This window comes from Apus apus, chromosome 17, assembly GCF_020740795.1.
Source record: "Apus apus isolate bApuApu2 chromosome 17, bApuApu2.pri.cur, whole genome shotgun sequence".
Lineage (NCBI taxonomy): Eukaryota > Metazoa > Chordata > Aves > Apodiformes > Apodidae > Apus > Apus apus.
The window spans coordinates 4,239,224-4,262,293 of NC_067298.1; the positions used below are offsets into that span (position 1 = coordinate 4,239,224).

At 50.6% G+C, this 23,070-nt stretch overlaps 1 protein-coding gene across 4 annotated transcripts in view; it reads left to right on the forward strand.

Annotated features, from left to right (window-relative positions):
- SEPTIN9 (septin 9) overlaps positions 1 to 23,070 on the forward strand; it is a 130,417-nt gene that overhangs the window by 25,514 nt on the left and 81,833 nt on the right. The window contains exon 1 of one of the 4 annotated variants that reach the window (XM_051634539.1): positions 9,029 to 10,070. The exons of 2 other annotated variants lie outside the window; for them this stretch is intronic. In XM_051634539.1, coding sequence (XP_051490499.1) covers positions 10,049 to 10,070 — 22 coding nt within the window. In that variant the 5' untranslated portion in view covers positions 9,029 to 10,048. Of the gene's footprint in view, positions 1 to 9,028; positions 10,071 to 18,241; positions 18,276 to 23,070 lie in introns of those variants that run through there. One more of the 4 variants, XM_051634540.1, reaches the window with a different exon arrangement.

Consider the following 23,070-nt stretch of genomic DNA (forward strand, 5'->3'; position numbering starts at 1 on the left):
TTCTGCACATCTGGCTTTGCATCCAGAAGCTTTTATTCCTGTGAAAGATAAATTGGGGCTGGGATGACTGAGCAGTGGTTGCAAGTGAAGCATTGCAGCAGGGGGTTGCTCTGGGCTCTTTGCCACAAAGAAAGAGATGACATGCATTTCTGTAGCCACCAACTCTTGGGATCTCAATAGCTAGATGGTAGGAACCTGGAGATCTGGCATTGACCTCTTTTGGAAACTTTATTCTGTGACACCTCTCAATTTTTCTTGTCCCTTTAAAATGGTTGTATAGCATTGGCATCCAGCACTGCTCAGTGAGCAGCAATCCAGGGCTTTGGAGCTGCGGGTTTTTGTTTTGTACAGGCCTGCTACATAGTCCCAGGTAAGCTAGTGAGGTGGGACTCATCTATGGCAGGGAGTAGGAACTAGGTGATCTTTGAGATCCCTTCCAAGCCAAACCATTCTGAGTCTATAAATGGAGGGAGCTGGAGGCTATCAGAAAGTGTCTGAGAGCACCTACTTTAGAACATGAATCATAAGTTTCTTGGAGGATCCTATGGGATTATAGGGACCATAATTTCTTTGGGTAGCTACATTTAGGGATATGTGATTCCTGTGCTTTGTCTTAGTTTGCTTTCTTTGGTTGCAAAAGTGGAGCTCATACTTCCTTGTACTTCAGGAATGCCCTTCAGAGGGGGAGATGCCAGATTGAGATAGTGTTTGGTGCCTCACAATTAAACAGGGCTCTGGCTATATGACGAGATGCCACACTTATTGGTACAGAAGCAACTTCAGATGTCAAACACCCAGGAGGTGCTGAGCTAAACCTACCTGGGGCCCATTCAGTGGAAGACATGTGGAGCTGGGCTCACCGTGGGCTCCTTTCCTCAGCACTGTGAGTTGTACTGCTCCTCACCCCTGGCAGCTCTGTGATGGACTCAGGGTTGTGGTTCTCTGTGGACAGGAGCACCATCCTAGCATGCAGCTGGATAGAGGGAGCTGGGAGGACCTCAGCTCAAGGACTGGAAGGACCTGGAAGATGGCTAGGGCTTGACACTGTCCCACATCAGTTAGGACATGGGACCATGCGAGTAAGGTTGAGTTTTCTGAGTGGTTTAGAGAGTGTTCAACATGAGATTCAAGATGGACAGAGGAGGAACGGGAGGAAACCCTTTGTAAAAGGCTCCATAGAGGTTCAGAATGGTGGCCCCTAACATGCCACCATCACCTGGTGTTGGGTAGCTTATTTCTGCAGAGTTAAGAACTTTGTATGTCAAGGAAGTTATTCCCACTTCATTTTCCTACAACTGTACCTGATGAGTTTGAAAGGGAGAAATATTTGCTGACATTTGCCATCTGGACCAGCAATGTGTTCCCCAGCCAGCCAGAAAACAGGCCCAGAGCAGTTGGAGTGGAAGAAATCAGCTTCGTATTCCTCTCAGGCAGCCAGCTGTGCTCTGTACTTTGATTTGTTTCCAGCCTCCAATTTTTGCTAAAAGGAAGGAACTTCCCTGGCAGGGGTAATGCAGGAGGGTCCAGAAAAAGGTAGAGTTTACTGATTTAGCTAAAACAGCATGTTTTGTCTGTGTAGATGAACTCAGGGAGGAGGAGGCAGCCTTCCAGTTGTGGTGCAGCAGAACTGCTCCTGGATCAGTGCTATTTGTGGATCAGGTGCTTTGTTCCTGAGAGGTTCCCAAAGGGGCTGGGAGGGGAGCAGGTGCCTCAGCTTTCCTGTTTCAGCCTTTGTCTGGCTGCACGGGGCCCTGGAGCTGAGCGGAGCAGGGGCAGGCTGCCAGGGCCAGCTGCGGACCAGGGCAGGCACAGCTTTTCCATCCAAAAAAGACATGGTGCTAGCAGCCCCACTTCTGCATCATCAGCACTTGGCTAAGGGTCAACCACAACTTGTCTCGGTGCTTTTTGGAAGCACAGGGCATAATTTAGAGAGGCACCAAGCTCAAGGCCAGCGGTCTGGGTTGTGTTAGAAAGGGGCACTCACTGATGTCATGAAGCCTTTGTCATGGCATTTGGTCTCATACTGTCTATATATTTCTCTTGGGTATAAAGCAGAGGCAGTCCTGTACAAGGCTGCTTGGTGTTTACACCAGCTTGGACTCCTTGTCCACCCTTTAGCTTGATGGTGGTAGACAGAGGATCCAGAAGCCACAGTGGGCAGACAAGTGTGGGCTGGAGATGCAGGACAAGTGAGATGGGTCAAAGGTGCTGGTCATGGTGTGTGAGCCTGTGAGCTTTCACTTGGGGCATGAACTTGGGGACCCCACTGATCACAGTGGTGCTGCCCTGCCATGCTGCCCAGGGCAGCCAGGAGGTCTCAGCAGGAGCTGGAAGCTGGGATTAATAAGTGGAGAGAACACAGTCCTACATGAAAATATCAGCAAGATGTGCACAGATAGTTCTTGTCTTATTTTCCTTCTCCCTGGTTAAGCCTTGCATTTTCCCTTTAACAGTTGTTGATGTTCCCATTTAATAGTTGAGGGAAATAGAGCAGCAGAGAAGGTGAAAGTAGTGCCCTTTGCATTGCTCATGAGTCCAGGGATCCTTCCCCATGGACACTGAAATAAAAAGACGTGTGGCCGGGTGGGTGGAAAAGCTGAACAGACAGCACTGTGAGCATAGCTTAAATTGACATCATCACTTCAACATCTGATTTCAGCAGGGTTCACTAATTTGGGAGGCTCCACATTCATGCAGTGAGTTGAAGGTAGATACGGCAACAGATCTTTGCTGTTTCCATCTCTTGATTAGTATGTTGCCCTGAGGACAATCTTTCCTCTTTATGCCTGGAGTCTGCAAGAGAACAACTTTAGAAATCAGTGTGTGTGAGGCTGCAGGTTAACCAGAATAGTGGAAATAAACAAAAGACATGTCAAAAGCCAGGGGCTCCCTAGTCGAGCGTACATGATTGCCATTACATAAGCTATGCCATTACATAATTCAGAGTGCTGCAAAACCCTTAGGTCTTTGAGGGTTTTTTTCCCCAGGGAAATGCTGCCAGAACATTTGCACATCTGCAGCTCACACACGGGTACCCCCAGGACACAGCACAGCCCTCTCTGTGTAGTCATGGTATTTGAGCAAACTGAGTTTGGGAACCTTGATCCAGACCTTCAGGTTGTCCTGACCTTTGTTGCATCCTTTTTTAGCTTCCAGTTGCCATACTGGGATACAGGCTGTGAGTGCAGTACTTCTGGTCTGGCTGCAAGCTGTGGGGATGCACAGCATCTCTTTGCAGTGTGATGTTTTTAGCACAGACTGTGCCTTTCACTTTGGTGGAGCAGCAGAAGGGTTAACTAGAGACCTGTGGTTGCAGCCTCTTGCTTAGGTGTGTCCTTAGGTGATGCGGTCATGGAGTGCTTTGGGCAGCCTCTTTTCCCCTTTGTTTTAAGCACCACACTGGTCACCCCAGCTGCAAGGATCTCTGTGCCAAAGAGCCTCCCCATGCGCATGCACCACTCGCTCTCCTCAGGCTCCCTTGTGACAACCCCTTGCTTGACATGTCCCCTTAGTCTTTCTCATCATAAGGGCAAAGTAGCGAAGGGTGAAGCTTGGTCACCAGCCAGCCTGGAGAGTCCCTTCTGCAGCAGCACGACTCCATGACTGCAGCTCTACAGGAAATCCTGACTCCAGGCAGCAAGAAGTGAAAGGAAAAGGGCTGCTCTGGTTCAGGTGCTTGGTTTCCTGCAGGGACACAGGAGGTTGGTGCTTGCGTCATGCAGACACGTGGGCTCCAAGCTGCCTGGGAGAGTCCTGTGGGGCTCCCACGTGCTTCAAGCTGAGATGTGCATTACTTACAGTGAATGAAAGCACAGCTACAAAATTAAGGAATAGTGATAGATGCCTGTTTGTTCCTGAGGGGCTGCACTGAGCACTGGCCTGTCCTGTTCTTTTACAATACCCATGATTCATCTCCAGTTTTATGCATCATCTCTTTTAGTCCTAAAAGGCTAAAAAAATCATTGAGAGAGTGGAATATAAATCTGTAGTTCAGGAATGAGTAAAGATTTAATGCTCTGTAATGTTTGGAGGCTTTAGCTGCTGCCTATGTTTGAAGATAATTGTGTTCCTCACTGGAATGTGATGGGTTTGTTGATGAGTGCTAACAAGGTCTGCAGGGTTCCCCTGAGGAAAGGAGCACCCCCTGGGGCTGGGGAGTGAAAGGACCCACTTCCAGCCAAGGTGTCAACAGGTGTTGGAGTGGGACAGCTATGGAAGTGTGTGTGGTGGGGGTGCAGCACCTGTCCCTTAGGAACCAGGAAAGCAAACGGAAGCGGGTTGGTGTGTCCTGGCTGGTGTGTGTGCGCCTGCTCCCTCAGGGCTGGTTTCCTAAGCAGCTGTGTGTGGTCACGTTTCTCTAAGCTGAAGACACGCATCTGTCCCTGGTGTTTATTTTCTTCCTCTTTTTGTTGCTGAGACGTCAGTTTGCAAATTGCTTTTGGGCATATTGGCAGACCAGCCTGTGGCTGCTCAACTTTCCCTCTTCCCCTCCAAGTCTGGTATCCCTCATCACGTGGGCAGAGGCAAATTCCTGAGCCCTGACTGCCCACCACAGGCATCCTCTGAGCCTCCAAGGCCAGCACATCCGGCAGTGGCCAGTGCTCACCAAACCTCCTAATTGTACCTTAGGCAGGGAGCATGGATTTATTCTTTGCTATATTTGTCTTGTGTCTAGAACTGCAGAAGAGACAGGAGCACAGCCTTTCATGCCCTTGGTTGCAGGGATTACTTGTTCATAGGGCAACTCTGCAGCTTTCCTAGCTGCAGCACCAGAGATGTGCAGGGAGCTGGACTCACAGTGCCGTGGCTGGGGTGCCTCTAGGACTCCTTGGAGCAAAGCTGCTCTGAAGACAGCAGAGGGGAACAGTGTGTAATACCAACTGTGCCTTGCCTTATTAATGAAGCTCAGGAAAAAAAGGCAACTCCCCAAAGTGTTTGCAGGACTTGATTCAATCTTCCTTCCGTTAAACTGCCTGCTTCTGAAACACAGGTTGTAACTCTCTTGAAGACTTTGCTCCTTGATGGCTCCTTCTGCCAGGTAGGAATTGTTGCAGTGACCTACCCGAGAGGCAGGAGGGTGCAAAGCAAAGGGCCAGTGTTCGAAAGAGCAAATACACTAATGCCACTGGGAGCCCAGCTTTCCCCAGGACAGCTCAGAGGGAATGACCACAGATCTTCTGGTACAGAGTCACCTCCCTGTTTTGGGGACTCAAATGGTAAGTTAGAGAAGAGGGAGTATTGAGAGGGCAAGACTGATGGTAGGGAGGAGTCTGGGAAGGAAAACATAAGTGGAGGATTGTGGAGGAACTAATGTTTATCTGAGACTCCCTGTGCTCTGCCAGGAGTGTGCAAGTCCAGTCCTCCCCTTTGGTTCTGCCCTGCCAGCTGCTATTAATACTGCAGCACGGGGGTGTTGGAGCACAAGGAGGAAGTCTGAGGAGGATATGCAAGGGATTTCCAGTAGTTTGAGGCTTTCAGGCAGAGAGGTTGAGAGCCAACATGGAGAAGAGTCCTAACAAGGACTCTCTTTAAAGATGTATCCCTCCACAGGATGGGATGGAACAGATGAGACTCATGTGGGCATCATCTCAGGGAGCTGGGTGGGCTCAGGGCAGGAGGGGAGATGTGCTACTGCAGTTTTAGCAGTCCCTGCTGCAGCTGTCATATGTGCTTCTGGGTGGTGATGACCCTTCTGTCCTGTGCCTGGTCTTCAGCTTGGGAGAATCTGTGTTCCCCTGTGTTGAACAAATGCAGGTTTTCATAGGAAATAATCAGGGAGGGTCAAAATAGTGCTTAGCAGCAAATGTGGAGCAGCCAAGAGCTGTGGTCCAGGACAGGGCAGCTCTGCCTCTGCCTGGCTGGGAGAGGGGAATGGAGGAGCAGGGGGGCAAAGAAACAATAACTGGCAAAGAGCAAGGCAGCAGCAGGCAGAGTATAAGTACCTCCCTTGGAAAGAGGGGGATCTCCTTGGGTTTTTGGTTTTCTGTTGTTGGTTTGTTTGTTTTAATGCAAATGACAAGGAGAATTTCAGCCATAAATTTCTTTCTTCCCCATCCTCAAGGCCCATATAAATGTAAATGAAAGGTTCTTGGAGCAAACAGCCAGCAGAGACTCAAATACTGTCATCTACTTGTTCTGTTGAGCCTGGTGGCAAATGACATAGAGGGAGTATAATGGGCTAACACTGAATTGCACCGTTTGAGTCTGGACCTGTATTTCCTCATGTGAAAATGCTTCACTGGACATAATTTAATTTAGGTATGCTCTGCTCTGCTGCGCTGTCCTCCGCCTCTGTGCTCTCCTCCCATCTTGCCAGTGATGCAGACAGCTGAGCTTGTGAAAGAACCAGCTGAATCCCCACTTTTCCTGCTTCTCCAGGCCCTGCAGGTCTTTGGCTGCTCTGGCTGCACCTTTGTCAGTGCAGTTTGAACCTCTGATCCCTGCACGGACTTGCAGCGTTCATCCTTTCAGCTCATTCAGCAGGAGGGCAGAGGTTACAAAGCTGGCTGGTTTGCTGAAAGCCTGGTGGAAGTGGCCAGCTGTGACCATGAGACTGCCTGTGTGAGCTAGGTGGAAAAGAGAATAACTCTTCTGTTGGATGAAATGCCACAGGAATATAGTCATGTAATAAAGCTAGAGAGTCAGACGAAGAATTGCAAGTAGGATCTACCCGGATTCCTAGTGAGTGTCTGTACCACTGTGGCTGCTGCTCTGGCTGGTGACAGTGTCAATAGTCCTAAATCCCCTCCTGACTGCTCAGTGATGTCTTGGGCTCTGTGGCATGTCCATGGTTGGGTGTTAGCTTGTGCTGTCTTCACAGCACCTTCCTTGCCTCTCTTACATGTTCATGTATAGCAGGCAGTTTATTGCTTAGCAAAGGGCTTGGGCGTTGCTGGGCTAGCCTAGGAAAGGTGTGAGAGAGATAGAATTCAAACTGAGCCTAGAGCAGGATTTGGTTTACTTTCTTTCTTGTGATTTCCTTCCTAGCTTTCTCTGCACCTTGGCAGTGCTTCCTGCTGGTTGCCACCCGTGGTAATGTTTAAACCTGCGAGGTGGGGCAAGGGAAAGAGCACCCTTGTACCAGCCTCAGCAAGCGTGGGGCAGCAGGGGAGCAAGGCTCCAGCTTTGTTCCAGCTGCTTGTTTGCAAATGGAAATCAGGTTTATTTTTATGGCAGATAGAAGTTGTTTCCTGTAAGTTGCTCCTGCCTTTTCTCTTACCTGGTGTCTTTGCCAAAAGTGAACCCTTGAGCCCCCAAGAAGACAGCCCCAGACAGGAGGGTCTTCTCTGTCCTTCCAAACCCTAGATGTGCTTGACTTAACCCCCAACCCTTTCAACGGCAATATTACAAAATGCAATATCTGTTACTTTTATGTAGACTTGCACAATTCACAGACCACTAACTACCCGTTGGAACAGGCATGTGGCAAGCTTATCAAAAGTCTAGGAGGGTGGGAGAACCCCAGACCTGTAAGTTCCAGTGACCTGCACCTTTGAAGGGAGCAAACCCCAATGCTGGCATCCCAGGCGTGGTGTAGTTGAGCCCCCACCCCTCTCAAACACAGCCCCCCCAGTGCCACCACTACCTCTGGCAGTGGCAGGAGGGCTTTGAGAGCACTGCTGCAAATGGGGGGACACAACCACACCTTTAAAATGAAGCTGTTAAAATTTGCTCAAGCACTTGAAGTTTGAATGGGAGAATCCACCTGGAGGTTTTGTGAATGTAAAGCTCAATTGTACTAATCATCATCTGGATTCACTTCCCCGAGTGCCTCTCTGCCCTCTGAGAAATGATTCCTTTGTTTTGTCCCTCCTAATCACCTGGGTCCTGATGGGTTAAAGTGTACAGTCTGCAATGTGTGTGCTACCCCCATCCCTTCTTCCTTTCCATTCACCTTCTTCCTTTCTTAAAAATTCCCCTGAGCTTTTCCCTTCCTCTCCAGTGTAAGGACCTTGGCACTAAAGGCTGCTCAGTGGAGGCGGTGGAGTGAATTTTGTGCTGCATGGGGCTGTGCAGCTCCCCTGGTTCCTCACTTTGTGTTTGGCACCTTCGAGGTCTCAGCCAGGAAACATGGATTCAGCCTGTTCATGGGAAAATAGTGCTTATTGTCCCTTCTCTAGTGCCTTAGGCACTGGCAGCAGGAACATGCAGAGCTTCAATAGCAAATAGCAAATGAACAGGAATTTGGGAAGGGATTTAAACCTCCCTACCCGAGGAATATTCTACTGGGGATTTGAGAGAAACTTCCCTAAGGAATGGACCATCCTGGGGCTGCCTTCCCAGGCAGATTGTGCAATCTGTTGTGCAGTGGTTGTTGCTGGCTGGGGATGCTGGGCTGACCACACAGCTTGGCATTAGCCTTGTTCCTCCTGCTTTGGTGACAGGGATCCTCCATCCACTGCTGGAGGGGGGAAATGTCCAGTATTGGAAAGCAATTCAGTGTAGGTCCAGGTTGTCCCAGCAGTGCCTCTTAACACCTGTAGTCCTTCTTCCTAGGGAGTTTATTCATCCAGCCAGGGAACAGTTTATCCTTCTGCCTGTGATATGAGGGAAGGGTGCCAGGCTATGTCACAGTTATCACACCTGTGATTTTTCCACGTGAATCATGAGTGTTTGGGAGCAAAAAGTGTCGTGTGCATGGTGCAGAACACAGGAGGCTCCTGCTGGCACACCTGGCTATGCCTTTTTTGCCATTGTCTGCCATCCCTACTGGTGTCTGCTGTCCCTGCCTGGGCCACAGGGCTGTGGCTGCCTTGTTTGCCAGCTCTGGGGATGGAGCCTGTGCCCTGGCATCTGGCTGGGTGACTCAGGCTCCACACTATCAATGGGCATTGGCGGCGGGTGACACGGGCGGGCTGTGTGGGGAGGTCTGGGTAGCTCTGTGCCTGCAGGCAGCGTCCCAGCCAAGGTGCTAACATGATGTCCCTGCTGCCTGCCCTGGCCACCAGCCAAGTGGAAGTTTACAAGTGGGCCAGCCCATTGCTGTAGCCACACACCCCTCTGTCCTGGCCAGGGAGATGAGGATCTGGAAGACAGGCACTGCAGGCTGCTCTTCTTCTTCTGCACCCCTGTGCCCTGCCCGGGCATCACAAGGAAGGAAAACTCTCAAATCCCACCTCTGCTCCACAGTGGGACCGAGGAGAAGACCAAGAAGTTCTGTGCAGGGCAGAGACTTTCACTATCGCTTTTGGGCTGGCTGCAGAAATCCTCCCTTTATCACTGCTGTGCAGTGGGAGGGAAGGTGAAGTGGGGGCTCCGTGCCAGGGCCGGAGGCTGGAGCTCTGCAGAGAGTTGCACAGGGCGAGTAAACATGTGTGGTGCTCGGGTCCTGCCCGGTAGCAGCAGCAGCCCATGATGCTGTGCTTGGAATGAAGTCAGCCTTCATCAGCCGAATAGTTTATGCATGAATCGAAACTTCAGACCTGGCAGGGTGGGGGAACGTGCAGGATCTGTGCTCTTTTAAAATGCTGGAGCCAAGGCAGGAGGAGGGGATAGAGGAAACAGCAGGAAAATAAGACTGAGGAAGAGAGGAGAGATTTGAGAAGCTGGATGAGTTGTTCGCTCTGTTATTGCAAGGAGCCAAGTTCCTTAAGCATCTCCTGGTGGATATTAAGAGGGAGCTGTGGAGGCTGGACCGTTCCCCTGGACACTCGCATGCTGTAGCTTTAAGACTGTTTTACAGAGGACTCAGGATTTCCAGTTTTCCTGCGCCTGGTGGAGTATTTCAGGGAGTTACAGGATTTTTCGGGTCATGCACCCCCTTTTCCTTTTTTCTTTCTCCTTTCTCTTCCTCTCCTATTCTTCCTTTTCATTTCAAAGAGACAAAGCTACTTCAGTTTGGAGCACAAACATATGATCAGCACATGGAAATGTGGTAATTTGGATGCATTCATGATTACAACAGATTGAAGAAATTAGACCAGACAAAGAGCTTTTTTTGGAAGAGGAGGAGGCAAGGAAAGGAGGGAGGGAGAGTGGGGGAAAGAAGGGGACGCCACTGAAAAAAGGGACGGCCGTGACACGCGGATGCTAAATATATCCTGTAGTAATGGAGAGGGACCGGATTTCAGGTAGGCTATTGATCTTTTATTGTGTTGTATTCTGCCTCTGCCCTCTTACCTTCCCAGCAGCTTCTGCACTTTAAGAAGAGAAGCAGCCATGCTCCGGGTGCATTTCAGCTAGTTCCTTTATTTATTTTTTTTATTTAAATTTTTTTTCAGTGCTTCCTTTCTGAATTTCTTTTTTTGTTGTTTTTCCATCCTCCTCAGCCTTGGAGACAGAAGGTGGTTCCAGCAGAAGGGGGTGGGGGTGGGGGGAGCGAAGGGGGAAGCAGGGGGGAAAAAGAAACTGCTTTCTAGGTCTGGATTTCATTTGAGTCTCTCTCTCTCCCCCCTCCTCTGCTCCCATGTGCCGCGCGGCGCGGGGGGATGAATGCTGAGCCTGTTAGCTCAGAGCTGCGAGTCGGGAAGAGGGAGGAAAATAGCCCGGCTCTTGGCATGGAGACGCGTTTCTGCTCTGAAGGTTGGCTCCTGAGTGTGTGTGTGTGTGTGGTGTGGTTGAGCTTTCCCTTCTTGCCCAACTGTCTTCCCCCCGGCTTCTGCCCTCCCATCCTGCCTGGCTGGGCAGGAGCTGCCAGCGTGTCCCGTGGCTGTTCCCTGGGCAGTGCCAGGGCTGGTGGGTGGGGGAGGACAGAGGGGGATAACTGAAAGAACAAATAATTCCATTTAATTCCCCAGCTTCCCTCTAAATCCTGCCTAATAGTGTCTGAGTGGTTCCAAAAATTGCCCCCAGGTACCTGGCACTGTTGGGGAGGGTTGTTGCAGTGAGCAGCTTCTGGGGTGGCCATGACTGTAACCGTTTGCTTTCAGCAGCAGGGAAAGGGGACAGGAGGTCTGGCGTCACCCACGAGGCTGGCTCTCTGCATGCGTGAACAGGAGAGCCAGGATCAAAGAGGGAAAGAGAGGGAGGGGCTGTCTGCCAAAACTGGCAGACCCGGTGTGCTGCAGCCCAGCGGTGGGTCTCCCTCCTCCTGCCCCCCATGGCATGGCACAGCTTGCCTGGAGGCACCAGGCCTCCTCTCCTGGGCGTTCCCAGCTGGCTGCTGGGCATCGGCGCTGGGAGAGAAACCACAGGGATGAGAGGAAACGTTCAAGCCAGGGTGGAGTGAAACTGTGGCCAGAGAAAGCTGCTCCCATGGCTGGCCCACACCAGACCTGCTGGGCCCCATCTGTGGATGTGCCAAGAGTACCCAGTGCTCCTGGAGGAGAAGATACCTGCAGGAGCATCCTCCACTCCCCTCTGACTGTGGAGAGTGCAGAGGGCACCTTCCTGTCCCTTTCTTCATCTCTCTTGCTCATGCTTTCTCCTCTGGTTTGAGCCACTTCAAAGCATTCCTGAGAGCTTCAAGTAACTCAGAGACTGGTGGGTGTTTGAGCAGCACAGAGCTTTGGGCTGGGTAGCCTCTGCCACTGGGTTGGTCCTACTGTGATTTGGCCTTTCTCCTGTTACATTCTGTGACACAGCGCTGGGTCCTCTTCCTCTACACAGTGGTGGTGGAGTGAGAAGGGATGCAAAGGGTGGCTGGTGAGAAGGGGACTCCTTAGTGTTGTGATTCAGGGCTCTTTGTTCCGAAGAGCATCAAAGGTGGGTTTCTCTTAACCCTTGGAGCTGCACATTGTGTTCAGCTGCTGTGAGGAGCACAGAGCCCTCATGCCAGGACTGGCTGTCACCTGCTGTCAGGATGTGCAGCACCCAGGGACCCCGTGGGCAGGAAAGCCCTGGGCAAGTGTCTGTGCAAAGATGCAAGAGCTCTTGCTAACCCACAGGAGCATGAGCAGTGTTTGTAAAATGCTGATGTCTGAGTACATAGGTGTTTCACTGACTTCTGCTGGAACCAGCTTTTCTGTGGGTGGGTCAGATGTGGCTGAGCTGCAGGCAGCAGGCAGGCAGGGCACATGGGTGTGCTCGATGGCCTGGGCCAGTTGTAAGTAAGGTTGGTAAGTGGTCTCACCCCAGGCAGTTGTGCCCTGGGGGGGACTTGGTGCAGGGTGATGGACACAGTCACTCTGCACTTGCTCAGGCATGAGTGGGTTGTGTGCTGCATGGGACCCCAGAGATGTGCAGGCTCTCTTGGGAGTATTTCTGACCGAGCATGAAATATGGGATGGGGGAAGACTGTCCAAAGGGCTGGTCTTGTGTCTTCTCTGCATGTCACTGCTTGGAGAGGTCAGCACAGGCAGGGAAAGCTGCTCAGCTGGAGTGGTGTTGGAGGGAATGCTAAATCCATAGAATCATTTTGGTTGGACCTGGTGATTTTAAAGGTCTTTTCCAATTGTTACCCTAGTGCAGAGGGAAGGTGTGCTTCAGAACATTCTGGGCACAAAAGTGACAATATCACATCATGCTGTTGGCTTCCAGGTTCACGGTGCACAGCATGGGTCCACAGGGTGAGTTGTTCAGCTCACACTGGTCCTCCTCAGCTCACATGTAGCTGATGTGCTTTGAGGGTCTCATGGGGCTGAGGGCTCTGGCACCACCGCTGTGGTGGAGAGGAGCAGGGTTCAAAGCTCAGCCTGGCCCAGGCTCCTCCCGTCCTGGCCATGTGGGCAGCAGGACAGCCAGGGCTCTGGCTTTAGTGACTAACCAAAAGATGACTCAGATGAAAGCAGATCCGAGCAGTGCTGGGGGCCACGTCCCAGTCACTGTTCTGGCCCTAAATGTGCTTTTAATTAATACTCTGCTGTGGGTGGGAAGAGCTGACTCCTGAGTGTGGGGCTGCCGGATGGGGCGAGGGCACCCCAGGGCAGGTGGGAATTGGGCCTGGCCTCTTCTTTGAGGGCTGCTTTCCCACAGCTGCTGGAGGTCAACATGTCCCTCAGGGTCTCCTCTGCCCAGGGATTGCTCAGACTTTCTTGCACACAGCGATATCCCTGATGCCTGATCCTGTCTTGGTATGATGATTCAACAGAAGGCCTTAGAGGTGCAAGGTGATGCTGTAGGTCTGTGCCTGGTTCTCTGCCAGCTCTAGGGCAGCAAGGATCTTCCTCAGTCTCTGTAACAAGGTACTAGTCTCAGGCAGTGCCTGTCGGTGCTGGTCTAAAAACACAACCTCATATAACCTGCAAGTCCCTTTTCTTTTAATCTGGTTCAATCACCTCTCACGCATTTCTGCAAGCTAATACTGCATGAAAAGCCGTAGCTGTAAATTAGTTTCCACCCATCCTTTTCTGATGATTTTGGAGCTGGGGAGTTGTGTTCTGGGGCTGCTGTGTTCCTCACATCTGCCCTTTTTCTGTGCCTTGCCAGAGTGCTTTGGTGGCAGCAGCCTGGAGATGGCTCTCCTGTCTTTCCCTAGCAGATGGCTCTTGTGACTAGTCCAGATCTTTCAACAAAGCCATCATTGTTAATGCCATGAGGCCTTTTACCTCTCTCCAGAAGAAAAGGAAGGGCTTGCATCACCCTGGACAGTGGGGTTTCAGTTATTCTGATGCTGGGTGACAGGATGGGTCCAACCATGAAAGGAACGGAGATCTGATCTTCCAATAAATGATTAATGTTGCCTTTGAAATCGCACTGAGAAAATGTGTTTTAAGAGTTAACAAATGGTGATAATTTTAACACCTGACTGTTTTGAATGGCCTGTGTTAGGCAAGGCCCAGCAGCAGGCAGCTGGGAGTGCTGCAGGTTCATGCAATCTGCTGAACTCCAGAGAGGAGGAACTGTTTATTAACCCATTGGTGATAATTCTTAATCTGTCAGTTATCTGTCCACTATGGATATGTTTGTGTGTGCATGTTCATACACAGTTTAACATGGGAAGCATCACGTGCCTGAGCTAAGCAGCAGGAAAGCAAGCAGCAACCCTGTATGTGAATGCTGGAGGTACAAAGGGTTGTTGGGTGGGAATGTGCTTGTTTTTTCACTTTTTCCATAGAAGTTAACCTTTAAAATATGTGTAGTGGGATAGAGGGGTTGGGGTTGCTTCCTAGCTATACACCTTTCTTTACCAGGCATTGTTGGTGTTCCTCTGGCTTGCAGAGAGTCTCACACATGGAATGCCAAATCAGGCATTTACCATCTGGGTGGTTCTACCTCCTGTTAGATCCCACGGCATTCATCTAGCCCTGGCACTCAGGGACACCTTCCTGTCCATGCTGCCTTTGCTGGTGGCAGTTGGTCTGTTCTTAGCCCTCCCTCTTGCTGTCAGTGTCCTGCTGCTGATGTCCCTCCTGGGTGCTGAGCCCTGTGGTTTGCTGCCCTGTGCAGTGCCCTGTCCCCTGAGGCCGTGGGCTTGTGTGCCAAGCACTGTAAAAATACCTGCAGCTTTTTCCACCCATGTTTCTTGTTCAAGCATTTACCTTAATCCTAGATGTTCTGTAGTAACCTGTTGAGACTCCAGGTTTTGGCTCATTTAATAGTAGGTCAGGCCATCTTCTGGGGAAGGGTTTGGGGTTTGTGAGGCTGCAGGGTTGCCTCTGCAGACGGTTGTGCTTGCAGCGTGCTCCCTGCTGCTTCCAGCCTGCTCTTGGCTGCTTGCTTCTGCCTGACCAGTGGCTGCATTCCCACAGTTGTCTGAGGCATGTCAAGGTATGAAGCATTATCCATTTCCTGATGTCTGCTCTTAAATCTACTGGAATTTCTGCTCTTCTCTATTAAATACAATCCCGTTGTGGGGCACAACTCATCACTCCCTGACAGCACAGGTAATGCTTCTTGACACTGCTCTGTTGAACTTGGGGAACCCCAGGGCAGGAGCTCTTGCTGCACTCTTGCTCCATGCTTTGCTGGATGACTCGGAGCCTCCCAGCAGAGTGATTCCCATGCTGCTGGGGTGAGAGAGGACGTTTCTCATGCAAGTCAGGGTGCTTCCAAGGTCCAGCATACCATAATGCTGAGTAGGAGCAAGTACGTAGTTGGGGAAGTATGTCTGGGTCAACACATGTCTTCTGTTGCCTTAATGATCTCAGAAGCACAATATCTGTGTCCTGTTGGCTTCTCCATACCATACAGTACTTACAGCTGTAACTAATGGACAGAATAGTTTGCTAGAGAGCAGGAATGCCTTGTGCTCTGAGGGCTGTAGTTGGGCTCAGGGCTCTGCAGCCAGACCCTGGCATCATGCAGACAGTAGGGAAGGTCCTGGTGGGCAGCAAGTCTCATAGGAGCAGTCTTGTACCTGAGAAAACTGTGGTGAAATTTCTTGCTCTGTCCTTGGGAAAGGCATTTGTGCTGCCAGTGCCCTTTGGGGTCAGGATCTGGTGTTTGGGTCTCTGTGCTGGAGCTCTCCATAGGCAAAGGGGGGGATTGCAGCAATGCCTGCCTGCGTGGGGATGCTCAGAAGGGCAGCTGGAAACTTGAAGCTGTTCTGATGCTGCAGCAAAGGGTATCATGAGCTCCTGAAACAGATGTGTTAATGGGATCTGAAGCTGTTATACCCAGACTACTTTGAGCAACTGATGGAGACAGCATCCCTTGCATACATGCTTAACCAGTGCCCTTGCACAGTGACCCCTTTACACTGAATTTCTTGGGCAATGCCTACATCATCTTCCCAATGGCTTCTGTTTGCAAGACCAGCTTCCTAAGCACCAGCACCGAAAATTGATTTCCCCATGGTCATCTCTGAGTGGGATACAACATCTCCTCTGCCTCTCCTCTGGCATTTCAGGCTGTTGTTCTATTTGTTGTTATATTTATGTTATGTCCTGGCACAGAGAGGCCAATCCTGCTGGATTGAGCTGCTGTTTGAGTGGCAGGTAAAGTGAAATAGCCCTTCAGTGTAATGTTCAAAAGAGTGATGGGGTGCTGATGCCAAAAGTGGTGTTAAGGAAATATAAATGGCTCTGTTTTGGGGCTAGGGGGAGAACAGGCATGATTTTACAGGTGGAAAAATATGCACTAGTTTTACAAGCAATAATCAAAGCAATAAACTTGAAAGTACAGCCTTTTGTGGGAAAGGGAACCCAGATGAGATTATCTAGCACCATGTCCAATTGCATCTTGAAAACCTCTAGCAATGTGGACTCTACCATGTCTCTGGGGAGGCTGTTCCAGTGACTGATTGAGCTCACTGTAAAAAATTTTTCTTGTATCAAAATTAAGACTTTTGTTTTATTTTCCTTGGCCTGGTCCATGTGTTATTCAGAAATCAGTTGCTGCTTTTTCAGCCTTTATATGGAAGGGATCTCTGCATTTGGAGCATCTTGGTTGGCTTCACTTAACCACCTGCATGCCTCTAAACAGTAGGTACCTGCTGGGGCCAGATGACTGAGGTCCCTGGACTGACTTCCCAAGACTCCAGAGGGAGTCATCCCACATTTCAAGTGAGGTTAGCAACAGCTGTATGCCAGTAATCTCCATCGCTGGTTTCCAGTGGGCTAAAGGCAGGATATAATCATTCCCAGAGGCTTCAGTCTTGCATCTGTTTGGTTCACGAGTCTCTTGCTCCCGGTGACTCATCCCCATCCCAGGGGTGCGTGGGGCTGGGAATAGGGTGCCCATGGGCCAGGCAGGGCTGACCTGCCGCGGGGACCCCCAGGACAGGGCAGGGATGCTCAGCCTCGGGAAGTGGCTATGCTGGGACGCGTGGGGGGGGGGGGGGGGGACGGGGGGGGGGACAGGGCTGTCCGCCGGCGCCCACCCGGGCCAGGAGAGGCCAGGGCTGTGCTGGGTGCTGCCTGTTTCCCGGCCAAACCCCAGTCCCGGGGCGGGGGGGAGTTGGAGGCGACCGGTGCCGTTAGGTGGCGGTGTCCCCTTGGGAGCCGTAGCGGAGCAGAGTCTCGGGAGAGGGGCGAACAGCGGGGCTGCCCTCTGCCCCAGCCCTCTGCCCGACATCACGTTCCTCATCCCCTGCCCTGGCACTGGCGGGTCCCGTCCCCGCCATCCCCCGACTGGAGTTTCACCTGGCGCGGGACCGCGGTTGTGTTCGGCTGGAAAAAAGACAAGGAACTGCTGAGGGTTGCAGCAGAGGAGAGTAAATTCTGACACGTGCTTATGTGGAGGGATTTTATTCAGCGAAAATTGATAGTTATTTCTCACTACGTTGCTAAAAGCATGTGGGTGCCCCTCTCCTAAACAGATCTGCTTTTTGGCACAGCTTTTATTCACCAGTGAGTCAGGATTTTGGCTGCGCCAGGAGGGAATGATCTCGTGGCAATTAGAAGCTGAGCTGCTGGAGTCCTTTTCCTGCTCTTCCACTAAATCGCTCTGTATCCTTGCATAAATCATGTAACACGTGTGCTCTAACTTCCTATATGGAAAATGAGGTCGATACTTTCCGCTTTTCATAGGCACCTCAGGATCCTCTGCTAGACAGCTGCGAGGGATTTGTCTTGATAAAGCTGGGAATTTGACCCCTTTGAGTTGCCGGCACTCCCGTGCAGGGCTGGGCTGAGGCTCCCTGCGGGGTGGAGGCAAGAGCTGCTGCTAATCTGAAACGTGGGGCTGGGGAGTAGCTGAATATCAGACTGGAGACACAAATCATTCTCACTGGATCCATCTCCTCTCAGGATTCCAGGCCAGAGAGCAAGAATGTGGGATTTATTCTCAGACTGTGGTGTCTGTACCTTGGTCACTGTAGGCATGGCAAGTGCAGGCAGAGCTTCCTCTGAAGGGACCCTGGTGCTGAGTGATGCCAAATCACCTGCCAGTGCCACGTTCACAGGTAGAGCACCACCAAACACCAGCTTATGTGTCTCTTCTCTGCTCTACTCATTTGCAAGAGCCATCCCCTCTGCTCCGTTCACTGGGCAGATGGAAGGGCACAAAAAACGGTTCATCTTCCCCTGCCGTCTTCTACTTGTGACCTTCAGCTGAAGTCTTTAAACATTGCCACCTCTCCCCCTGGACATTATGGTCTTCTCTTGGTATGGGCCTGCCATTTCCCCAGTTTGTCTCTCTGACTCCACCTCTCCAACCCTAAAGCACTCAGCAGTTTTGCTTTCCTTCTCTGCTGTGGCTTCTCTTGGTTCCATGAGATCAGCAGGACTTGGAGCTGCCACTCCAGAAATGCTCACCAGAGGGGCTTGTGTTGAAGTGTTCACTGATTTATCAGTTTACAGGCAAAGCAGGCAGCCTTGATACCAGATGAACTGTTGGTCACAGAAGGGGTGGTCTTCAGCACCTAAAATATTTACCATTTCTTTCTTCTCTCACTTTCTTCATTCAAGTGGAGAACTGGTCAAACCCAACTTCAGCTGCCTAAAAAGGGCTGACTGACATCTGTGTTGGCTGCAGCTCTCCAGGGAAAGGGGCCCTGTTGGAAACTACCATGGTTGGTGAGCAGTTGGTTGTGTTTTGGGGTTTGTTGTTGGTTTTTTTGTTTGTTTTGGTTTGGTTTTTTTACAGAAAATGTGAAAAAAAACCCCAATGAGTGGAAAGGGAAAGTGAGCTATGGAAATTGTCTCGTGCTCTCAGCTGAAACACACCCTGGGGAAGGCATATCCTCCATAAGAGGAACAGCAGTACTGGCCTTGAACCAGGAAACCCTTCCCTCCCCGCTCCCCTGTGCAGCAGGAGCCAAGTGCCACAGGCGTTTCCATCCAGAAAGGCTGTTCCTGGTTGCTCTTCTTATACCTATTCAATCCTTGGGGGTCACACTGGAGTCATTTGTTTAAGTGCAGGTTGTGCTCCAGGGCTCTCTCCTCTTCACTCATCAGTTGTTTTTCTTCCAGCTGGTAGTGCTGGGCTCTGTTCTCAGGTTATTCACTGGTTGTGCTGTGAGAACATGGGGGATGTTGCTGGATCTTGAATGATGCCCTCCGTGGTGGCTGAGGTATGTGGTTTGGATGGCAGCTCCCAGTCTAGATCCAAAATAATATGGCAAGAGGATGTCATTGGTCTTTGTCTGGCTCACAACTGCACTCAGGGCTGCACTGAAGTTGGGTTGCTAAAACTGGCCTTTCATCTCAGAGCTGATACCCAGATAGGTTAAGAACCACCTCTGGTGTCCTCTACTTGCTTCTGTTACTGCTCAGCAGCCCCCTCGCTGTCTTGAGGCCACTTTGAGAGGGGGTCCTTGGTCTGCAGCTGGAGAGGAAACTTAATCTGGCTCTGTACAAAGGCAAGAAGGGGATGGCCAGTGGTGCGGGGACTGAGGAGAGGAAGGGAGGGGATGTGCAACATCAGGAGATTGAGGTAGAGAGGAGGTTTAGTTGTAGGGGCTGAAGGGCTGAGAAGCAACTGTGTGAATGGAGAGCATTGCAGACCCCATAAAAGATGGGAGCATTTTGGAGCAAGGGACTTGAGAGTTATCAGCAGGGCTATGCAGCAGCAGGGGTGGGGACTCGGTCTGAGCTCTCCCTTTCTTGGCTGGGTGCCTTCCTCCCCTTCTCTCCCTGCATACAGCATTTCCTCTTGTAGGCCAGGGGAAACCCAGACCCTGCTCCATCTCTGGTAAAGCTCAGGCTTGCCTGCTTGCCCAAGATTTGCTCATCTTCCAGACCTTGTGCATAGCAAGAAGGTTTGTTTTGCTGCTGGTTGGTCGTGAAGTGATGCAGAACCTTCTGTGAATCTAAACAACAGGCAGACAGCATGGCCCCCATTTTTCTGCAGTGAAAAACTTCATCAGGCAACACTAAGTAGTCATCAAAACTGAGCAACTTACTCCTGTTCTTTGATAAAGTCCCTCTTGTACAAGGCTGCATGTTCTCTTGGTGGGCACCAGTGCCCTGTTTCTGGTTGGAGCCCCTCTGTGCCCTGGCAGCAGGCAGCAGCAAGCATTGCACAACACAAGTCGTGGGAAATCCAGTTCTGTGTCCAACAGACTGCTCAAAGGCACCTTGGTTATGCTCAGACATTCTGCTGACGGATTTTCCCTTGAAATAAAAAGCTCTGGCTGCTGACATACAAATGCATCTGAAGCATGAGCTTTTACCATCAAATTTCACTGCTGCTAGCATGCAATCTGCATGGAGGTCTAGACCAGAGATAGCTTTAGGGGCAGAAGTTGTATGAACTTGAACAGAAGTTCATGTTGTGTTTGGAGTTGAAAGTCAGGTTGCTGCTTCTCCCAGCTACAATGATACCTGCATCCCTGCAGGAGCTGATACACAGTCCTGTGCAGCTGGGAAGGACTAGCAGAAGCAGGAGTGTTCCCTAATTCCCTCTGGCCACCTGGGAGAAGCTGTTGGAGTTCATTGAACTGTCTCTCTCACACTGCCTTCTCTCTTTAAACAGTCGACAAGAATTCACATAATCACAGAATGGAGTGGGTTGGAATGGACCTTAAAGATCATCTGGTTCCATCCCACCTGCATGGGCAGGGACACCTCCCACTAGACCAGGTTTTAAACCCTGCATTGGCTGTGTATGTGAGTAGTGTCTGTGGGATGTGTGGAGTGAGGCAATACGTGTGAGGATGGCTGAGGGGTGCATGAGGCTTGGGAGTGTCACCTCCACTTCAAGCCCATGTACCTCCACCTGTCTGAGGTCCTCAGCTCCCAGTGACTGTAACAAGTGCCCCTCTCATTGCTTTAGGTCTTGGCTCTGAGGTTCTTGACTTGCCTCTTGGGTGGTTTAAATCTTTTTCTTGTCTTGAGGAAAGCAAATTAACGTCAAGGGCTGCCAATATCTGTAAAGCTATTCTGAGACCAACTTGCTCACAAGTGAGTGTGAGACTTTGATTTTTAAGCAAATATATCATATCCATCGTCAAAACAACCTGTCAAAAATGTCGCCTTCAGAGCCCTCTCATTCATATTGCATAAACTTAAACAATAAAACCAGGCTGGTTTTCAGTCCTTTTCCTGGCTTGGAAAATAAACTGCTTTAAAAACAAACAACAAACCTAGTGTTTTCCAGCAGAGATGCAGCATTTGCTCTGTGGGGAGCTGGTCTCTCTCAGGAAGCACTGGAAGTGGCCATTTGGATTTAATACCTTTTGGATCTGCTGTATCTGTTGTGAGCAGGAACATCTTAACGTTGCAAGGACTTCACTGTTTTCCATTAAACAGGAAGTTGCCCTTTTACTATTAAGAGTTAAGGGCAGATTCTAGACTCACGTGGGCTGTCAGAGTTCCACCAATTCCAGCAGCTGAAAGCGTATTCCCTTGCAATCCTGCTGTGCTTGGCGTTTTCCTGGAGTTATGTAAACATCCCTGTTTTATAGATGGGGCCAGGACATGCGATCTGCAAATTGCTGACAGTCCCATGTGAGATGCAGAGCTGCACCAGAAGCTTCAGCAGCCCATGAGGTCGGGGACGGATGGTGGGAGCCACCTCAGGCAGAACAAAGCCATGGGGATCCTGCTGGGGGTCTGTGCTGTGGCTCTGGGTCAGCTCAGCTGCTGCTGCTGCTGAAGTTTTTTGGGAGCTGATTCAGACATCAAGAGGCTTGGCCAGCAGGGCTGGGGTAGCTGCACAACAAAGGTGATCCTCAGGAGTGTCTTGACTTGCCACCTGAAGTCTCACATCTCCTTGGGCTTTCCTAACCCCCTGTTGCAGATGCGACTTCCCATCGGTTCAGGATGCTGCAGGAGCTGGACCTGCCCACCCGCAGCACCACCAGCAGGTTTTTCTCTCTAGGAAGGCGTAGGAGTTGAGGTTTATCTCTGTGCTGGCAGGCAGAGGAGGATGCCACACCTCTGGGAGCTTCTGGGGCTGGGTGGAGTGGGAAAGTGGAGAAGCAGGACGTGGGCTTTGCAGAGCTGCACTTCATGGGTTTGCCTTGAATCCAGGACACTTTGGGATTTCCACAGGCCCTGGGGAAGGAATGTGGCAATAAATCTGGGTCATAAATAACAGCCCCTTGCCCTTGTGGTGGTTTCTGACACGCTGTGCTTTTTTGACAACAGATGCAGCAACAGGCTGTAATCCACGGGGACTTTTCTTGGCTCTCAAGCTGAGAAAGTGCTCACTCCAAGTGAGCTTGGCTGCAAGGAGCTTCCAGCTCTGGGTGTGAAGGTCAGAGGGGAAAGGAAGAAGCACAGATAATGTGTTGTGGGGCTCTTTCATTGCCAGGCTGGAAGATTTAGTTCTCCTCAAAAGAGAGCTCTAAGAAGCTTGAGAGTTGATGCTGTGGCTGCTGCTATGGAACCTTCCAGTACCTTCCAGGAAAGCTGCACAGCTCCCTCAGGAGAAGCACCTAAGGGAAATGCCGACTGAGTACCTCCTGTAAGTGCTTAACAGGTCCAACTGCTGAGGCTGGAAATTCATCCTTGGGTGACTGGTGTGGGCTGAGGGGGCCCCTGCAAAAGAAGAGAGATGGATATGCAGTCTGTCTTTGGATGTGGCTGAAAGATAAGAGTTATCATCATGGAAAACATCAGGATTGGTAATGAGATGCAAAGAGGCCTTCATCTTTGGGATGGGAAACTTCAGGAAGCCCCAGACAGAGGCATCTAGAACTGTGTCTATGTTGGGATGTTTCCCCCTGGAAGATGTCTGGTTAATGTCCTGCTGACCATCCTTCTGCTGTGTAACCTAACCAACTGACTGTTGTGTCCCTTCCATCTTCTGTCAGACCTTCCCCGGGCAAAACCCTGACTGTGCCTCACTGTGTAGGTCCTGGGGCTGGTTCCACTTGCTGTTTCCTTATAAGAAGAGGTTATTTCACTTTATTCCTTTGTAAGCCTTTCTTGAGCTTTGCCAGCTCTTTATTAGCTGGAAGACTGCTAAACAAAGAAGGAAAATACTGCATTCACAATGTCTTTTTAATGCCTAATTTAGGAAAATAAAGAGAATTGTGTGATAGAACCACTCTTCCTCTGAGTAACACACTTCACTGAGGATGTGCAGAGGGAGACTGCCTGGTTCTCAGGATGGGGATGGGTTGTCTTTGCATTCTCAAATCTGCAGATGCTGAACATTTCTGGCATGGGAGAACTGGGCTGTACTATTTGCCTTCTTTAGCAACTGGAAGCAATCCAGCCTGCCCAGTTCCTCCAAGCTCATCCTGTGGTTTAGTGGATAATACTGATCCTTGTTCAACTCCCACGCTTTTGTGTCTTGCGAGCGAGTAGGGAAGAGTTTGCAGACTTTGTACTGTGCAGGGATCCCAGTTCATTGCTGTGGAAAGCAGCATGAATATTCATTGTGCTGGGGAGTATTAGAGCTATAGTTTTAATAAAATGT